General features: G+C 41.0%; 5 protein-coding genes across 5 annotated transcripts; 2 read left to right on the top strand and 3 right to left on the bottom strand.

Annotated features, from left to right (window-relative positions):
- Positions 1 to 1,200: 1,200 nt before the first annotated feature.
- On the bottom strand, positions 1,201 to 3,505 carry K444DRAFT_557969 (S-adenosyl-L-methionine-dependent methyltransferase). Its single transcript, XM_024876805.1, has 11 exons — positions 3,033 to 3,505; positions 2,940 to 2,986; positions 2,832 to 2,886; positions 2,660 to 2,700; positions 2,572 to 2,613; positions 2,435 to 2,501; positions 2,138 to 2,388; positions 1,909 to 2,092; positions 1,711 to 1,863; positions 1,578 to 1,660; positions 1,201 to 1,519 (listed from the first exon to the last, which is right to left on the bottom strand). The coding sequence occupies exons 1-11, from the start codon at positions 3,072 to 3,074 to the stop codon at positions 1,387 to 1,389; spliced, it is 1,098 nt and encodes a 365-aa protein (XP_024739656.1). The 5' UTR covers positions 3,075 to 3,505; the 3' UTR covers positions 1,201 to 1,386.
- A 141-nt stretch (positions 3,506 to 3,646) lies between these two features.
- Positions 3,647 to 5,406, top strand: K444DRAFT_641952 (benzoate 4-monooxygenase cytochrome P450; the record flags this gene model as incomplete). The annotated part of the gene is made up of 6 exons (XM_024884682.1): positions 3,647 to 3,875; positions 3,925 to 4,460; positions 4,509 to 4,858; positions 4,902 to 4,986; positions 5,035 to 5,198; positions 5,244 to 5,406. The coding sequence occupies 6 exons, from the start codon at positions 3,647 to 3,649 to the stop codon at positions 5,404 to 5,406; spliced, it is 1,527 nt and encodes a 508-aa protein (XP_024739655.1).
- An 816-nt stretch (positions 5,407 to 6,222) lies between these two features.
- Positions 6,223 to 7,934, bottom strand: K444DRAFT_349224 (FAS1 domain-containing protein). The gene is made up of 4 exons (XM_024872090.1): positions 7,006 to 7,934; positions 6,601 to 6,954; positions 6,516 to 6,549; positions 6,223 to 6,459 (listed from the first exon to the last, which is right to left on the bottom strand). The coding sequence occupies exons 1-4, from the start codon at positions 7,599 to 7,601 to the stop codon at positions 6,241 to 6,243; spliced, it is 1,203 nt and encodes a 400-aa protein (XP_024739654.1). The 5' UTR covers positions 7,602 to 7,934; the 3' UTR covers positions 6,223 to 6,240.
- A 357-nt stretch (positions 7,935 to 8,291) lies between these two features.
- Positions 8,292 to 9,538, top strand: K444DRAFT_661824 (uncharacterized protein; the record flags this gene model as incomplete). Its single annotated transcript, XM_024886632.1, has 3 exons — positions 8,292 to 8,517; positions 8,616 to 8,778; positions 8,826 to 9,538. The coding sequence occupies 3 exons, from the start codon at positions 8,292 to 8,294 to the stop codon at positions 9,409 to 9,411; spliced, it is 975 nt and encodes a 324-aa protein (XP_024739653.1). The 3' UTR covers positions 9,412 to 9,538.
- A 201-nt stretch (positions 9,539 to 9,739) lies between these two features.
- K444DRAFT_610766 (uncharacterized protein) lies at positions 9,740 to 12,733 on the bottom strand. Its single transcript, XM_024879818.1, has one exon. The coding sequence runs from the start codon at positions 12,579 to 12,581 to the stop codon at positions 10,128 to 10,130; it is 2,454 nt and encodes an 817-aa protein (XP_024739652.1). The 5' UTR covers positions 12,582 to 12,733; the 3' UTR covers positions 9,740 to 10,127.
- Positions 12,734 to 19,634: the final 6,901 nt, after the last annotated feature.

Genomic DNA, 19,634 nt, shown 5'->3' with positions numbered 1-19,634 from the left:
CTGCAGCCAAGAGCTCAAATGCATGGCAAAATCATTGGCTCCCATCTTCTTGTCCAACAACCTGTCCGGGCGGGCGCCTATATCGGATGTGCAAGAGTGCCCGGTGAACAAATCTGGGGATCTGATTCACTTATCCGAGAGGCTTTTGCCCACTTGAATGCGCAGGAGCAAGCCTGCGAGTTTCGTGGCTTGAATTGTGGTTGCACTGCCTCCTTTTTCGATAATTAAGCGAGGTGCAGCAGGGGGGAGGGGTGGCCTTCACCTTACGTGAATGAAGTCTGTCTTGCGATAAGCTTCTTCAAAATTGAGTACTGAAGTCATATAGTGTCTGAATCAATATTCAACTCCCCATCCATGCTCGAGAACGCAACCCCGGCAGACCTTACCTTCTTGCACATATTAGGTGTCACGTGGACTCGTCCACCTTCCGTTGGCGTTTTAAATAAATGCAATCGCCCTCAAGTTAACATTGCCTTCAAGTCAAGGTCCCCTTCAAGTCCACTTTCCAAGATATTGCAAGTTTTCAACTTCAAAGTTACATCAAGTCCGAGAACTTCAACTGATCTTAAAGCCCTCAAGTGATCAGGGTACCTCGATAGTTCTGAGCAAACTACAAAAATGAATCACAAGCAAGGTCTCAATGGCTACCCAATTTCAATGGCAATAATACCTATTGCTGGTGTATATCTACAATAAGCTTTCTCTCACTCACCACACCTCCCTCAAAACTAAGCCTTGTCAAGAGCCAGGGCACTACCCAAGAAGAACATCGGGTTTGGTTCGATGAGCTGTTCGCCAAATTCGAGAAGGCTTTAGAAGTATTGTAAAGCGTGTCTTATGAGCTGGCTGAGGTAAAGATTGAGTTGTTTGAGGCAAAGATCTGAGGTTAGGATCATCGAGCCAAGTGGGTCTTCCAGCTTCCATTAGCCTCTTACACATATGCAACCACGCCCCACCAACTCCACACCCAAGAACCCCAAGCGCCAACGACTGGAGCATCATTAGTTTTTTTCGTCGCATTACTCGCATTTTAACCCCTACTCACGCCTTCCGCAAGGGGCTGCCAGCCTTGGATGTTTCTTTGGATCGGGGGGAACAGATCAACCATCCACTCGGGGATCGCGCGAATGCCGTAGAGGGAAGTCTCGAGCAGAGTGTCTCTAACCTACTTAGCTTTCTGCTGGGTCTTGGCAGCCGTACCATCACTTCACAAGGGACAATTTCGTACAAAACAAGAACGTGGAAAAATACAGATGCTTTTGGCTCGTCGATATTTAACAGCCTAGGTCCGACACCCACCGTTGCAAATTGCAATTGAGCAAAGAATACAGATGCACACCTGGCAGCCTGACGGGGACAAACCGAGAACTGAGGCTGAACTGCAGATCAAGAAGGTCCCGCGCTCGCCGATGGAGCTGCCCCAGCCGATAGAACAGACTCTGTTGGTTCTTCTCCTCCCTCGGCGGTCGGTGCGGCTTTCTTGGTCTTAGTTTCAGGTTTTTGCCCATAGACAGCAATGCTGCGTGAAGGTTAGCCAAATAACCCATGCTGAGGAGAGATCCAGTGCAGCTACTCACACCTCATAATACGAATGGTTCGACCGCTTCAATATCGCCGCTCTCATCTGAGCTATGAAGACTTGGATTTCTTCGTAACTCCACTAATCTGTTTAGCATTGCCCTATGACACTGAAAACAATTGGTAGCATACCCTCAAAATTGTCGTCAATATCCACAAGGCCCACCCCTCTAGCCCCTGAACACAATACAGCAGATTGTATTGTCCGATCGTCTTCAACCCCTTATTACTTGGCCAGCTCCCTACAGGAACTTTGTATCTCTTCTCAACAACATTGACAAATCCCTTTTTACGTTAGATGGATCGCTCCAAGTATGTCTGTAGACTCACTGCAGCTTCAAGGAGACCTTTAGACCGCTTACCAATCAGGAACGTCCTTCCCATTTGCTCTCCGCAATCGATGAAAGTCTTGGACCACCGCTGCATAATATGGCCCTCCCCAACCGAGTCATCGTCAGACTTGAACTCGATGTCCATGTCCACGTGCTCAATCCATCCCCCTGGTTTCGTGCACCTACTCTGATCAACTTCGCTCGCCGAAAAATCTGGAAATATTCACCGGTAAATTTCACTGTAAATATACGGCCAATCCTTTATGCTTCCCATGAGACATCTCAAGTGTACGAAGTCGAAATGAGCTGGGGGGAACGTCCATTCCAATTGCGCGTCGTCCAATTCGAATTTGCAATTGGGTGGAACCCAGCGAGGCTGGATATCCGAGAGATCTGTCCCAACCACTTGAGCCGAGGGAAACTTATCGGCGAAGTCCATTGCCCAGATGCCTGTTCCTGTTCCCACGTCGATGACATTCTGCCAAAATCAACATCCTCTTCGAGATGAAATCAGCTATGCCTACTTGTGGATGATCACCAATTGGCGCCAAAAACAGCTCCCCTCCCAACAGCAATGTCAACATATGATGCCTGGATCAGGTTAGACGGTTGGCCAGTTGGCCGGTTGGCCGAGGGCATGTAAACTGGAATGAATGCAAACCCAATATCAAGCTGCTCATTTTGACTCTCATCATTAGGCCCCCTAACTTAGTGAGCATGTGAATAAGTATCTCATCGGACATACTAACCAATACTCAGAATCTTTGAAGTTATGATATCGCCGTCCATGCTGAACCCCGGAGTCTCGGATCAGTATTTTCCCGACGGGTGAGGGTAGAAGTTGGAGTTGAGACGGTGCAAAGGGGCAAATGAATTCTCCAGAACTTGCTCGGGGGAAAATGAGGAGAAATAAGCACCCACTAAGGTCCGATACTGCAAAATACTGTCGTTCAGGGAGGTTGTCGACTCAGCCGTCCTGAACAAAGAATTAGAGAAACCTCAAATCAGATCGCATCTTTATGAACCCACACATCCTCTTCGAATGAGGAATCACGATCAGTGTCGTCATTCGCGTCCTCGACACCGTCAGTCTCAGTCTCACAGGCATCTCGAGAGGCTTACGATGGTGATCTCTGCTCCCTGGGCTTGCTCTTCTGCAGACATCTTGATGGATCGGAAGAAAATTGAAAAAAAAAAATTATCTAATCATGAATCGAGAGCTGGCTGGAGACCATTTGGGTATCAAAAGTAGGTGCGCGGCAAATTTGAGGAAACGTTGGGGCCGGGTTTTGGAACTGTGGGCATTACGACGACCCCGCGACGCTATGAACTCGGTCGCGGCCCGAGCCCCAATTGACCGTTATCAAAGTTCGGAATGCCTGGCGTTTGATAATTCGCTCAGCTTCTCAGCTATTCTTCCCCCTCCTCCGCTTGGAGCGGATGAATTACTGCTTTTGCACTTGTAGTGACAGTTGACCGGGCCGAGCTCACCCCATGTCCAAGGAAAGGTGCACCATTGGTGAGAGCACCACAGGTTTTAAGCGGTTGAGTAATAGAGTATGGAATGCCGGTGTCAGCATTTCAGACTCCACAGTTGCCATGGGACGATCCTTATCTGGTATCCCCGCTCTTCTTCCTTCTGGCCTCTGAGCCGTCAACTGTCAACTGTTAACACAATCGAGCGTTCAAGCGTTATAACGCCGTCGTACAACCGTTACACAGGACTCAATTGCAAGATGCTCGGGCTCGAGGGGTACTCGCTGGCGGCGGTTCTACCCGTAACTCTTGCTCTGTATTTCTTGGCAAATCTCGCCTACACAACCATATACAACGTGTTCTTCCACCCTCTGGCTCACGTTCCTGGCCCCAAACTTGCAGGCGCAACCTATCTCTATCAAACATACCACAGCTTCATGGGTGGTAGCCGCTACTACGCGAAAATCAAGGAGCTGCATGAAATATACGGTATGACTCCTTTGATTGGAAGGCGTTGGAGCACTCACTTATTCAGCAGGCCCGCTCGTTCGGATTACACCAGATGAGGTACACCTGAGCGATCCCGAGAACTATGAAAAAATCAATTATGTCGGCAGCAAATATGGAAAGTCAGCCTTGTACGACGCTTTCGGAATTGGGTACAGCACCTTCAGTTCCAGAAGCCCAGAGGTGCATCGAATTCGCCGCAGTGCTCTGAATCCATTCTTCTCACGGAAAATGGTTCTGGAACTAGAAGAGATCGTTCAAACCAAAGCAGACAAACTCACAGCCCTTGCAAAGAACACCTTCTCAGCAGGACGAGCATTAAACCTCCACTACGGATTCCGCTCAATATCGGTAGACGTAATCACTGAGTACGCTTTTGGGCAATGTTACGATCTCCTGGACCGTCCTGACCTGGGGGAAAAGTTCTTCGACATGGTGCAGGGAATTGGCCCTACCATGTGGATATTCATGCAATGGCCTGGCCTCCAAAAGATTGCTTTGGGGTTGCCTCCAGCGATAGCAAGCTTCATGAGCCCGCCAGTTGGCCAAGTAATACAATTGACAGCGGTAAGCCCGCCTTCCTTCCTTCTAGCCCCAAAAAACTGATTGTGCCAGCATTGCCGAAAACAATGTGCAGCTGTAAAAGAAACCATGGACTCTGGGCGTGCAGAGACACGACCTTCGATCTTTCAAGCATTGTTAAGTCCTCAGGAAAAGGATGCAGACTATGTCATTCCAACAATTGATGATCTCAAAGATGAGGCCTACAGTGTCCTTGCAGCGAGCGCTGACACAACTGGAAATGCCATGACGGTCGCTGCTTACAAAGTGGTCTCTAATCCTGAAATCTTTGCCAAAGTCACGAAAGAGTTGGAAGCAGAATTTCCTGATCCAAATGAGAGGCTCAGTTTTGTCCGCCTTGAGACATTGCCTTATCTTTCAGCTGTCATAAAAGAGGGTCTTCGGTTTGTGTCACCGATCATCACTTGACTCTGCTAATTTGAGTAGCCTATCGTTTGGTGTCCCTGGAAGACTTCCCCGCGATGTCCCAGACGGAGGAGCAACATTCAACGGAGTTTTCATCCCTGCAGGAGTAAGCTAAACTCCAATCAACCAAAAATTGTACTGATGTAGACCTCAGTCCGTTGTATCAATGAGCTCCTGGGTCTTACACCAAGATCCGGAATACTTCCCAGACCCGTTGAAATTTGACCCAGACAGATGGCTCGACCGGAAAGAAGCTCGACGAATTGACAAAGCTTTCGTCCCGTTTGGGAAAGGAACAAGAGGATGTGTTGGGATGCCGTAAGTGCTCTGAAAATCGCCAAGCGATCTAAACTGATTTCACAGACTTGCATATTGCGAACTATACGTCAGTCTCGGGACGCTTTTCAGAAGATTCCCCACCATGAAGTCGAACGTTTTGACGAAGGAGGATCTGGTGTATGATGATTACTTCTCTGGTTACCATCCGATGAAAGCGACGAAGTTCCATGTTACGGGGTCAATTTAGAATGATGATGAGTAATAGAATAGCAGGGGTGATGAGTGAATGATGATTTACCTCCATTCTCATTCGCACGTGACTCACGTGATAGCCTCGTCCTTGACTCCGGGTCGGGCTGTAGCTGGGAGCAACATTCAAACAACTTCGCAAGCGCACCTGAGATGAAATTGAACTCCAAAATCAAGAAAACGCGAAAAATCAATAGAATGAGAGTACAAAGGTGGACATCACCACCAACTCTCCCACTTTCGACATCCATCCCAAACCCAGATTCACTTGACTTCTCAGAATAATGCAAAGTCTCTCCAGACACTGGCTCAAAAGCTTCAATAAGCACTCGCCATCGCCGTCTTTTCGACACTTGTTTGTCGATGGTTGATCATGAGTCCTCGGACGACGTTGCTTCCAAAGAAGCCTTTCGTCCTAGCGCGGTTTGATTGACGCGCTAATTGTTGGTTTTAGAAAGGTGAGGCAAATAAGCTCGAAGCTTTATCCAACATGTTGTGCAACCTCAGTAGCACCCTGAGAGATAGACACTCTGCATGATAGAGGACCGCCGAGGTGTGATATGCTGGGTACTGATTCTGGTCATCGCGAGAAGCAAGTCTTTTGAAATTGTCAACGAGTACGGAGGAAAGTGAGATGAGATGGTTTGTTGTCAAGTTCATGCTTATCATTATTTATTTTTCCTCCAAAGGTCAATGCAGTCCAGTCAAACGGAGACGCTCGCCGAGACTTTGTGCGATTTGAATTCTTTGGACGAATTATATCTTCAATTAAGCCATCAATTATAGCGCCGTCTTGATGATCCCTCCCCTGTCAATCTCGATCATAATGGCTTCAGAAGAGCAAGAAAATATAACTATAAACGAAGCCCAAGATTTCGAAGATTCTCCAGCCTGACGACTCAAGTACCAAAGCTCGAGCAGCGCTCGATGACTGGGTGGTGGTCGGACTGGTACTGCTTGAGCTCGGCGTCCCCGCACTTGTCACCGTTGCAGTGGGCGAAGATGGCTTTGTGGATGAACTGGCACCTGTGCTATCTAAGGGGGACATGACCTGGGCATCAATCAGTGATTGTTACGAGTCAGCGGCTATTCGAGTGGAAAACTCACACGGTCAAGCACATGCATGAGCCCATTGTTCGTGCTAGGTTCTTGTTAGTTGATATCTCGGGATTAAGCTGAGTTCATCACTTACAGCACATTGAGTTTTATCGCTTTTGCATCATTGAAATAATAGGCTCCATCTCTGATCGTAACCCTGATTGTATCATTCGTCAAGCTCGCGAAAGTCTGCCCATCTTGCAGGAAGTTCGAGTACAGCGGCTGGGGAATCGTGTGGAACGCTAAGGCCGAAGTGAGATCAGAGACATTGGCCTTCGTGTCTGGGCTACCTGCTTGGAGAAAGGCTTTGTCGTTGGGGCCCAGACAGGTGACGTTGTTGACATGGTCGAGCACTGATGAAAGGCCTGTACGGTTGAGGGAGGAATCGAGAGCTTTTAGACCCCACGCTCGAATCGTCTGAGTGCAGATCAGCGGGAGGGTAAGAAAGCTGTCGAATCGTTAGCTTGGGTGTAATGGAATGCACAGTGGAATCGCATACCCGTCCACGATCTGGAACACTCCGCCATCCCAAACGCCATCGATTGCAGTCAGATTGACTTGGTGACCGAGGCCCGATTGTACGTATGCTCCTTTAGAGCCCAATTGCCGAGAACTAAAGCTGGTAGAAGTAGTGTTCGGAGCGATGAACACCACCTGGCCATTATGATTCCCCGTTGAGGCACCAGAGGATATCAATGAACTTCCTGCCGTCCTGTTGTTGTAGGTTGGGCCTATAAGCCCTGTTGGCACTGTAATTCCTGCTGTATGGCCAAAGTCTTCCGACTTGAGGTTGCCATTCAGTAGCTGGTAGTTGATGACATTCTGTATATAATCATATGGTTGGCTTGCGAAAGTCTGGCCAGTAGATTTTTGGAAGCTTTCAAAAGCATTATTGTCTGGAACCAGGACAGTTTGCGGTGCTGTGGGTGAGATTGAATAAAAGATTAATGCAAGGCCGGAATTCGAATTTAGCAGGCTTGTAAAGTTGGAAAGTTCTGGGTAAGCTGAGATAGCCTCGACAAATGACTTTGCCTGGGCACCAAGCGCAAAGTGACAAATACAGGAAAGGATGCAAATATCTAGAGAGAGCTTCATTTTGAGTGCTGATTTCGCCGTAGTCGAGACTGAAAATACAGCTGCCAGAAGTAGGCACAGGCTCTTATTCAGTCATCAAGCATCCCGCACTCGCATGGTGAGGCTGAAGAGGCTGCATGTCACAATTTTCGAGGCCGCAGGGCCGAGAAATAGAAAAGGATTTGATATTGGCTGCTGACGTAGAAGTGGCAACACCCAAAAAAGAAACCCAAGGCGCAGCTGAGATCTGCCATCCTCCTTTTTGAGGAAGTCCACTGGGACGGCATCGTCTGTACGCATGATATCGGAGAGGGGATGCGGAAACTCTTGGCAAATCAGCCATATGCTTCTTAGTTTGGCCAGACTCTGCCACAGCCCCCAAAGATTTCATTTTCCGGCCCACTCCACCATGCAGCCCCTCTGTTGCCCGTCTGACACTCTGCCGTGATTCGGCTTCCTTTTGCGTGCCGAGAGGGGAAGTTCTCACAACCACAAGCGGGGGAGCTCCAATAATAATTCCTCCACATCCAAGAGGTCGGCGAGTTGATAATCATGGGTCATGTTCAGGCGCAAAGGGCGTGATGCTCTAAGCCACCATTACGAGTCTCGAATTGGTGGAGTACAAGACTTAGCATTTCTCCAGCACAACAGAGATGCTCCTCCAAGCGAGAATACTTCCGAGGTTTGATGACTTGTAAATACTTTCAGACAATGCCTTTCCTGCGTTCTTTGTGGTCTATTGCCCTCCTTGTATACGCCTTTGAAACTTCCATTGGCGTGGAATTCGCACCAACTGCCACTTGGGCCACACTGCAGAGTTCAGCTCTTGGCTGGGCCAATCTGCCTACCATTACTGCAGGAGCTTCCCATGCAGAATTGAAGGCGAGGGCCTCAAATGAGCAGAATCCCATTTGCGGTTGGATTGGGGGAAATGGAGGTACGAGAACTCGTTTACTAATGACAAATCCCATCGCTCGAAACTCTCTTACTCGATTGTACATGAGCGTTGCACTGACTTTTCATTTTGAAATATAGCTTCGGCAGTAAGTTGTGGTGCTGACTTCTACTGTGCGACGGCGAGTACGTATGTCGGCTGCTGCGCAAGCACCAGCTGTGCCGGGGTTGTGACAACATGTTACGACCTCTTGGGTGCGGTATGTGATGCTGCTTGTCAACACGATATTGGCAATCTGGTTTGGTGAGTGCCTTTTCGAGTTTTGAAAACTGAAACTTACTCTCCCACAGTTCTTCCACACTTCCATACTGCGCGACGTATAATTACGAAGGTGGATCGGTGGGTTATGGCTGCGCTGTTGCGAGAGGCTACACGGTCTCCGTCCTCCTGAGCACGACGACCAGCGATGGCGGCCGACTCACAACCTCTTCACCAACCTCTTCACCAACCTCAGCAGCTGCCTCCTCGACCTCCGCCGCGTCTTCCACATCAACGACAGCGGCCTCAAGGGGTTCGAATAAGAGCGGATTGGGGGGCGGTCCAATTGCCGGGATCGTGATCGGTAGCATCGCTGGGATTGCTTTGGTCGCCTTCTTGCTCCTCCAAATTCGTCGCAAACACCGCCAAGAAATTCAAGCGCTCCGACAGCAGCAGCATCCTTTCCCGCTGCAAGACAGGGGAAGTTATGCAAGCCAACCGTACTCACCTGGAAGTGCGTACTATGACCAGAATAAAGAGGGCTTCATTCCCGCCTCGCCCCCAATGAGCGACACAATGGGCTCGCCTCATGCCTCGGTCTTCAACCGCCCTCCCAATTATATGGGCCCGACGATCGCGGAAATGGCGACAGACGAGCATACAAGAGCGAGGCCATGAGCATAAGAAACCACAACTGTAGAGGATGGAATGGTAGCTTGAGGCGTTCTGGTATTGTGATGTATCTTCGGTGCCTTTGTGTAGATATGCAATGAATCTGGGAACAAGGTCTCGGTAGGGCGGATTTTTAGGCGGTTAAGGATCAAAAATTCCAAACGAGAAAGCACTTGAATTTTGGTGCGTAACCATACCAAAATCAAGTGGTTTCGCAAAGAAGTATTTTCGAAATTTCTCTATATACAAAAAAATCCCTAATTCGCTCAAAAACAGTCTGTGAAAGGCTTCCTTCCAATGGAAAAATGATAAAGAAGAAGAAGAGAGAGAGGCGAAGAATATTTCTTTATCTGTGCTCTCGCTTAACTAACTTAAATTTGTACTGTGGTATGGTTTCTCATAGGTAGACCTTAAGGTAGACCCACTTTATCTGCGTAGGCTAGCTAAGTGACCGGATAGAAAAAAAAAGTCCTTGCTCTCGATCGATCATCTAATCAGAGAAAAGAAATCAATTTTTATAAAGGTTCGTACCTAGCCTGCACATGATTCCGTACTTGATTCTAGGCGTGGTTGCATGCCAAATTCAGGCACTTTTGAAATTTCGCATTTCACAGTTTTCGCGTTTGGAACTTTTGATCCTTAACTGCCTAAAAACCTGCCCCCGACGTTCCTCAAACCAAACATCAGGAGAAAGTCCCAAGCCCTCCAAGAACAATGCCAGATTAATAATTTCCAAACCCATTCTTCGCAACTTGTACTCCAACAACGGTCTCTCCAGCCGGGAAAGAAGCCTCATATTCCAGCACCAATTTGACACCTTGTCCAGGATTCAACTTGACGTTCCATGATACCTCCCCACCCTTCTTTGTTGTTGCAACGGCACTTCCCCATTTGCCGTCCTTGAACTCTCTGCCGTCGACACCGTACACACTAGCTCTAACATCCTTCGCGGTTCCTTTGCCATTCAATCCAGTGTTCGCAAGAGCCAAACCAGCGAATGCACTGATACCAGTCGGTACCCCGTCGCCACCAGCCTTCAAGCCTCTCGGGCTCAAGATTTCGATCTTGAGACGCTCGTCTTCAGAAACTGGGACTTGGTCGAGAACAGTCATCTCGATCGCAGCCTTGGGCTTGGTGTTCATGATGACCACAGTGCGACTGAACACATTGCTGTCCTCCTTGTTGAAGATACCAGATTGGCTTCGTCGAACAGTTGGCTTGGGATAGCTGATTGTAATTGCCGGATCGACGCCCAGTGGTAGAGAGAAGGATTCACCAGCCGAGCATCGCGGGAATGATGCCTGGCCCAAGAAACTGCCATCAAGCGTCAACCCCAAAGGACCCTTGAGAAGAGTGATCTTTGAGGTATTGCGCAGTCTGGCCTTGAGGAACGCAATTTGGCGAAGCTTGCCGATGACGATGTGGGAGAAGATGACGTTCTTAAAATCGATCTTGGCGATCTTGTGCTTGCTGGTTGAATTGTTGGGAGCGAGTGTCTTCAGTGATGGAACGTCATACGTAGTTGTGAGACCAGTCTCTTCCCAAGCTCCTTCTTCAAAGGTAAGAGACTGGGGCTGGTCGTCAAAGAGACTGAGATCCCCTCCTTCGAAACCGCCCGCTCTGTCTTCTTGTATGTATGCCTCTTCTTCATCTTCTTCAACCTCTGCCCCTCCACGCAGAAAGCGGCTCGTACTACTTGCACGTTTGGCACGAACTGAAGTCATGCCATGGCTCGAACGATATGGTTGGTTCTGTACCTGTGCTGAAGCACTGCTACCAAAACCACCTCCTGGTCCAGCGAGGTTACCTAATAACCCTGCTGGTTGAACTTGAGCTTGTGGGGGATGTGAGTGGCTGCTAATGACCTGTTGTACCTGAGCCTCGCGGTTCTTTTTCTGGGATGACCATAAGGATGCGTTGTTGTTTGAACTGCCATCAAGGCCAAAGATCTCTGCTCGGGGCTTCTGGACTTGTCCTCCGGTGTTTTTACTCCATTCCTGCTGCTTTGCCAGGCGTTCGGATGCGCTGAACAACGCACTGTCAGGGTTGCGGCCTCCTTTCAAGAGGCGCACGTGCCAGGGTTCGAGGGTAGGAATCGTCTCGCTGAGACCAGAGAAGGTTGTCTGAGAGGTTGAGAGTACAATCTTCGCATCCCGCCAAGTCTCGGAAGTGGTATTCTTGAGTTCTGCTCCATATTCCAGCACACCAGTGCACTTGACAGTGTTCAAGCTCAAGTCGTACCGTGGGGACCAAGAAGCGGAGTAAGTGATGTATGACAGAGAAAGACTGATCTCGCCAGTCTTCAGTGGGCCGGTCGATGGTTCGTGGAATGTTGAAGTCGCGAGGTTGACAACTGTGTCTCCATCGATTGAGCTGCGACGGGACGATGCAGGTGTCAGGCTGGTGGGCTCGAGGTTGATGGTGATACGGTAGACTTTCTTCGGCCAGAACAGCTCTCGTTCGGCCTTGATCCTCAACTTTTCTTTGCGTATTTCAGCCTTCTTGCGTGCTTTCTTCTCTTTCAATTTCTGCTTCTCCTTCTCGGCTTTCTCATTGGCCTTCACCATTGCTTTGGCGAGCTTCAGCTTTTCTTTATTGACCTTCTCAATATCCTCCTGAATAGTCTCAACAGCAGCAACTGCGTGTTCATGATCCTTGTAGATTCTCTCACGCTCTGCCTGGTAGGCATTGATGAGCTTGTCCAAATCGGCAGGAGCAGGGCGCTCTTTTTCAACACTCTTGCCAAAGGCATCACAAATCTTCAGACGATGAGCTCCGGAATTAATTTTCTCTTGTTCGTTGAGAAGTTGGACATTGAATTTCCTGAGTTTGTCGTTGAGGGCTTTCATGCCTTCCGTTTCATCCTCTGATTTCTCCTCTTCGTCTGAATCCTCGTCCTCCGAATCAGAAGGATAGATATCTTCCCAGACATCGCGATTCGGGAGAAGATCGACAGTGACCTCGGTGATTGTGGCTGATCCAGTTCCTTCAACCTTGATGGAATGCTCGTCGACTGTGGGTGCAAGACCGTCGATGATGATTTGGTTGGGGCCTGGGTGAAGGTTAATTTCCTTGATGTCTCGGATGATCTGGGCTCTGGTAGGAAAGAGGATGACGCTTCGAGTGGCGAGATCTCGAATTCGAAACTCTTGTTTGTGCGGCGCATCAGACGCCATGGTGGTTTTGTTGTTCTGCTTTGAAGCAGCGAGTCGTGTATGGATTGGGGGTATGAGGATGAACGAAGGGGTCGAGTACAATGAGATCACAGCTTTGGGAAGTCAAATTGGATATTGAAATCAGATGGGTTCTAGCATGAGAAGGGTGAGAAGAAGCAGAGGAACATGAAGCCATACTTATACAAATTTTACCTGCAATCAGGCAACCTCCTTTCCCCAGGCGCCATCCAAGGCTAAAAGGCGGGAGCCAATGGTGGTGGCTTGGTACCTGAATTAACGCCAAGCGAGTTGCTCGACAATACTGAGGCCCACAGCTAGCTAGCGGACAAATCCGAGAAGCGAAAAGTGATTTTCTGATTTTCTGATTTTCGCACTGGCGCCCCGCACACCCCCCCCTCCTCCCCAAGGCAGAATTCCTAATTAGGGATATAGCACCCACACGTGACTTTCGGCTTGGATAACGCAATAATAGTAAGGCTGCTTGCTTGTCTAATTAACGAAGTAAGAGCCTATACTACCGTATAAAATCATACTAAAATTAGGCCGGATAGTATAATATAAAATTGAGTATTTATTACAAATTACTATAGTTAGATAACTACAGGCTATAAGCCCTTCTAGAATAATACTATTAATAGGGTCTAATAATTTCCTTAATATTCCCGAGGTTAGAAATAAGAAAATTAAACTATTAAAATAACTAAGAAGCCGGCTAATTACTTTTTTTTGGTAATTAATTAATAAAATTATATAGGGGTAATATTACTCGAGTTTTTTAGTACTTATATTACTAGAAAGTATATTATAATAGTAAAGCATACCCTAAACTTAATCCCTATTAAAATAACTTGGTGGATTTTATTAAAATAATACTATAACTTTTAATAAATCTATTACCATATTATAAAGCTATTACTAAATAGGCTTATATAAATATTAATTAAGAAGAAATTACAAATAGATTAAAAGATTTATATAAAATCTTAGTTAATTTATATATGGTCTAATAGTAATTACAAGAATAGAATATCCAAATATATACTCAAATAGTAGATATACCTTTCCTTTATATATAGATTATAATCCTATATTATCTAGGAGATATAGATAAGGAAATGCTTAAAGATCTTGAGAATTATAGTTATATAGCTTTAATTACTAGAGTTATCTATATATATAAGAAGCTTAGTCTTATTTGCTATATAACTATAATAGATAAGTAAGCGGTAGACGAATAACTATTTATAATACTATAGAGTAAGCTAAATAATAGGCGGGTTATAGGTTATAAACGGCGGTATTTATATATATATTTCCGTTAATAAGGTTTACTAGTAACCCGGTTAGTCTTTCTATACTTTACTATTTCGCCCTAGCTTGGAAGATTAGAGCCTTATTTACTAATGTATTTTATTATTTATAGGAAGAGCTTATATATAATATTATAACTCCTGGATCCTGAGGCAATTATACTATAAATATAATAAATATAGTTCAAGAAAGGAGAATATATTATACCTGGGCCGGACTAGATTTAGTTAATTAATAGATATAATAAGCTATTACTATTTGGGATTAAGATATATACTTATATTAATACTTATTTATATAATATTATCTGGGTATATATTGGAATCTCTAATTAAATTACCTATTTGGTTATATAGTAATATTTTTAGATTTGTACTTAAATGGGCTATTACCCTTATTTCTTTAGGGCTAATTAAGGCTCTAAACTCTCTCTTATTATTAAAGTATACTTTATATTCTTATAAATAGCCAATCTATTAGTTATATATATAGAGGACTACTTTATTTCTGGGAAAAGTACCGAGAATTAGTAGGTTAAATCCTGGTAGTAGGAGCTTTAGAAGAGCTAGTTATACCGGTAATATATAAGTAATTCCGTTTCCCTATATCTGCCTCTCGTTCTTTCTATTATTAGGAGGAAGTATTAGGTACTAATAATTATACCGCTTTTTATTAAGGCTATTAGGTCTAGTATTATAGTACCGGATTATATAACTAATTCCGATTAGTATATATAGAACTACTTTTAGGAACTAGCCTATACCGGGGATTATAATTACTAATACCTATAGGACCGGATTACTTTACTAGTACTTTATATATAGTGGATTCAAAACGAGATATATAGGTTTATAAACTTATAGAATATTTATAGGATTAGAAAAGACAGATCTAGGCCTAATATAGTAGCCGGTAAGCTATTTAGACTATATATGAGGCCTCTAGGCAGGATATAGTACTGGGATTACCCTATAGATATAGAGCTTTATAATATAATCCTTAATAATTATTTAGTTTAAAGTAAGTAATATAACCTTATATAGCTCTATATAGATAGTTTACTTATATACTAATATAGATATTAACGAGTTTCTGCTAAGAGAAATACTAGAGTAGTATTATTAGAAGCTTATATCTTATAATATAAATATAGCCAATATTTATATAGGAGATACTAATAGAAACGGTAACCGATTATATATTTAAGCTTACTACTAGCTCCGATATATAATCCGGGTATATATAGCCTCAGGGCAGCTATTAATATTAGGAGAGTCCGAGAAGCCGACTAGTAAATATAATACTATTATTATATAAAATAGAATCTTTAAGTAAGTTATCCTAATAAATATAAAGTATATAAATAATATATAGGCCGGAAGAATACCTATATAATTCCTAATAATCTAGGACTTTATCCAGAAATGGCCTTTTATTAGTAATATTTCTAATAATATAGGGTAGTTAAACGAGCTAGTTATAGAGTAATTAGATATATTAAAATAGGTATTATTTATTATTAAATATATTATTTTCGAAATCCCCTTTTTACTTTTAAGAGTAGTATTAATAGAATTATTAAGTTTATCTATTATATAAATATTCTATATTCTCAAATTTTTATTTCTCAAAATAGTATTACTATTTCTTAAAACCTGCTCTAATACTATATGTTTTATAGCCAAATACTAATATAGTAATATCTAATATTATAAGTTCTATTAATCTACTAATAATAAATATAATATAGAGGCTACTACTTTACTTATCTAGAGTAGTAATACTAGTAAACTTGAACCTTATAGCTCTGGAATTCTGTTTATATCTGCCTCTCTTTTTATATCTGGGATATTTTAGATTCCTAGCTTTTCTTAGTATCTTTATCCCGTATTTTTTCTTCCAGGAATATTTACTATATCTATTCCTCTAGTTACTATTATTATATAGCCGCTAGGTACTAGTTCTATTCTATCCCAGGCTCCTCCTATTCTAATAGTCCTATAACTACTTCCTTCCGTATTTCCTTTTATTATAAGCTATATTACTTGACCTAACTACTTTTCTAGTAGTACTTATACTACTATATAAGCTTAACGGGCTATAAATACAAGAGTTACTTAGGCTATTACCCAGGCTATAGCTCTTTATACCGGTAATAGGCTACCTGGAGCCCTTTAAGGTCTTATGAATTAAAATATAGCCGGATCTAGTCTTATAGAATTATAGACTATAGTTTTATAGCTAGTTCTCTATAAATAAATATTTAATAATATAAAGAATTAGAGAGCTAAGTAAAGAACTATCTAACTTTCTAAAGAAGTCGGTAGTAAGTTTTCTCCTATTTCTTTTACTAGATTCTCTATATAAATTCTAATAGATATTTTTTAATAGGTGGCTTTTAATTTGAAATAAATAATCGAGTTTTTTCTATTTTTTTTAATATAGTTTCTTAGTAGCTATTCCCTTATTTCTTTTTCTATATTAGTAAACCTATCTATTATTATTAATTTATTAATAATATAAATAAACTAGTATTCTATACTAGTCCTAATAGTAAAAGAGTCCAGGAACTTATAGTCTTGCCAGGTTCTATTTAAACTATTTTTAACCTTTCCTATTATAGTATATATCTGGGCCCTAAGGATATCTAAATAATTTTTTTTGTTTTATATTAGGATAAGACTCTATATAAAGATATCTGTCTTAAAATTACTTATAAAGAGCTAGAAAATACTTAAAAGAAGATTTTATATAAAAATCTCCGTTTTAAAGTTATTTATAAAAAGCTGGAAAATATTTAGAAGATATAGTAACTTGAGGAGATTAAATAATAGATTAAGGAGGCCCAGAGAGCCCAGAAAAGTATTACCCGCTAGTATAGGTATAAGACTTTAAAAGTAAGGAGGGATCTAATAAACTAGTAGGTAAATAAAGGTATATATATAATTCTTTTCTTTAATTCTGGCTCCTATTTTTTATTTCTTTTATAGACCCTTTTTTGTTTTTAGGTTTAATTAACTTATATATACTAGGATTTTTCTCTATTTACTAATCTTTAGGAGCTATAAGATAATACGGAAAGTACTACTAAAAGTATTACTAAAGCTAATCCTAATAGTAATAATAATAATAATAGTAATAGGCTATTAGATCCTTCTTTAATTTTATTATTCTTTCCTTTAGTAAAAAGGACTATAATTAATCTTATAGACCGTATAAGTATTACTTTATAGTAACGGGTATATTAGAGATATAAATATATTACTCCTTTTTCTTATTAGATATAGAGAATTAATAGATATAATATCTTTAGCTTTATAAGTAAAACCTAAAGTATTTGGGCTATTACTAGTATTTTATTTATTATCCCGGATAGAAGTCTAACTATTATTATTAAACTTTTTAGGCTAATTAATCTTATTTCTCCTGAGTAAACTTATTATATAAGGTCTAATAAATTATATATAAATATCTACCGAAATTAAGATAATTAAGAAAAAATGGGCCTAATATCTAATATACTTTTTCTTATATCTTATAATTAGCTTAGTACTATTTTAGGTCTTATTTCTTTATAAATATATATGTATTTGGAATTTATAATTAATACTTTAAAGTAATATTCTTTAATTAGTTCTTATATAATTTAAAAATCAGGCTACTAAATTTAATGTTTTTATAATACTTAAATCTATTTAAGTTTATAAAATCTTATAATTATTAGGGCCTTTATAATTCTTTGCCTTTTGAGTTTAATACCTAAATAATATTATATATTCTATCTTTAGTATAGAGGAGGCTCCTAAAAGTCTAGAGTTATAAAGGGATTTTTATATTAAGGATATATTAAGGATATATTATATTATAATAATGAAATTATAGGTATTTATATATAAATATATAATATATTAGACTAGCTATACTAAAAACTATATTATATCTATATATAAAGTTACTAATTACTTTATATTAATACCGGACCCGTATAATTATATAACTTTATATAATTGGCTGGCTATAAAAAAGCCCTAAAGCCCGAAACTTATAAAGAATCTCAAGGGCTTTGGGGCTTCCGGACTATTACTAGTACCCGGTACTTTTTAGGAAAAGAGTATAATATATTCTATAATAGGTAATCTATTATAAACTACTTAATCTTTAAATTAAGCAGGAAATCTGAGGGCCGGACTTGTAATTCAAGTCTTATTAAGGTTATTAAAGTCTTTACTAGCTAGTACTATAGATTTAATAAAAATATTATAGGAATCCTATAGGTTCTATCCTAATCTATCTAGAAAGTATATATAATATATTTCTTTATTTATTCTAATATTTATATATAATTCCTGAGAGCCGAACTATTACCTAAGAAAGAAATAAGAAGACTGGACTAATATCTTTAAAAACCAAGGCTTTAATAAGTTTATTTAGAAAAGCTTACTAATTCTTCCAAAGATAATTCAAGAAAAGTTTAAGTTTATTATATATTATAACTCGTATAACCAGAGATAGGGACTATTCTAATAGGCCAGAAAGAGTTTCTTATATGACTTACTTATATAACTAGGGATAGGGACTTGAGTTTATTATATAGAATTACCTATATATAGAGATTCCTGCTATAAACTTCTCGTTTGGATTAATTAGTTAAACCTATTTTTAATACTAAGTCTTTATTAAGGCAACTTCCCGCTCCTAGAGACTTTAGATAGAGTAGCTAATAAGTTTCTTAGCTATTAGCTAAGACTTATTAGCTAGAAAATCTATAAGTAATAAATAAGATTATAAAATAGAATTCCCCTAATTATAATACTAAAACGTTTTACTATAGTATAAAGTAATTAAATATGGAAGCCCTATTAAATATAATATATCTCGAACTATAAGTTTATAAGATAGGTATAGGGAGTCTTAGTATTTAACTAGTACTATAGTCTAGCCCAAAGGCGCCTATTATTCTTTATACCTAATTTAATAGGAATAAGAAATATTTATATTTTAATTCGAGAGATAATTAGGACTTTTATATAAACTTAGGGTAGCGGTTTGCTTTATAGAGAGAGAATAAACCAGAAATACCTATACTATATTAATCTTTAGAAGGGGTTATAGTAAATACTATAACTCCTGGAATACTTTCGAGAAAGCTTTCCCGAACTAAAATAGGCTGGTTTATAATCCCGAAAGATTTATAGGAGTTTTATATATCCGAGAATACAAGTATTTAAGGTAAATACTATTTGAGTCCTAACCTATAATAAAAGAAAAGTAAAGTATATAAAACAAAATATATAAAGCAAAAGTAAAATAAAATACCTGGGTATTTAATAAATAGAAAGCCTAACTATAGGTTATAAGAACTAGTACTAACTAGATATATATACGGTAATATTAAAGGAGAGGTAAAATAAGGGGAACTAAAAAGTAAATTAGTATATATTTTATAAAAGTAAATAAAGAGATATCTAAATAGCCTAAAGATAAGAAGTATATATTAAAAGAGTTAAGATTAGAGAGAGAAGGGCTATTTCCTATAAGAATAAGTTAGTATATATTTCAAGATAAAGAATAGGGGTACTTAGTAGTAGCCCGAAGGCTTTTATAAGTATTAAAAAAGGAGAGAAGATATTAAAGTTCGGAGGAATCTAAATAGGAATTAGCCTCTTTTTTGGAAGTTCGAGAGAGGATACTCCTAAAGAGCCCGAAGATATAAGAGATATCGGAAAAGGAAAGAAGGAGATA

The sequence above is a fragment of the Hyaloscypha bicolor genome (genome assembly GCF_002865645.1).
Source record: "Hyaloscypha bicolor E unplaced genomic scaffold K444scaffold_53, whole genome shotgun sequence".
NCBI lineage: Eukaryota > Fungi > Ascomycota > Leotiomycetes > Helotiales > Hyaloscyphaceae > Hyaloscypha > Hyaloscypha bicolor.
This window is presented reverse-complemented; position numbering and strand designations above follow the sequence as displayed.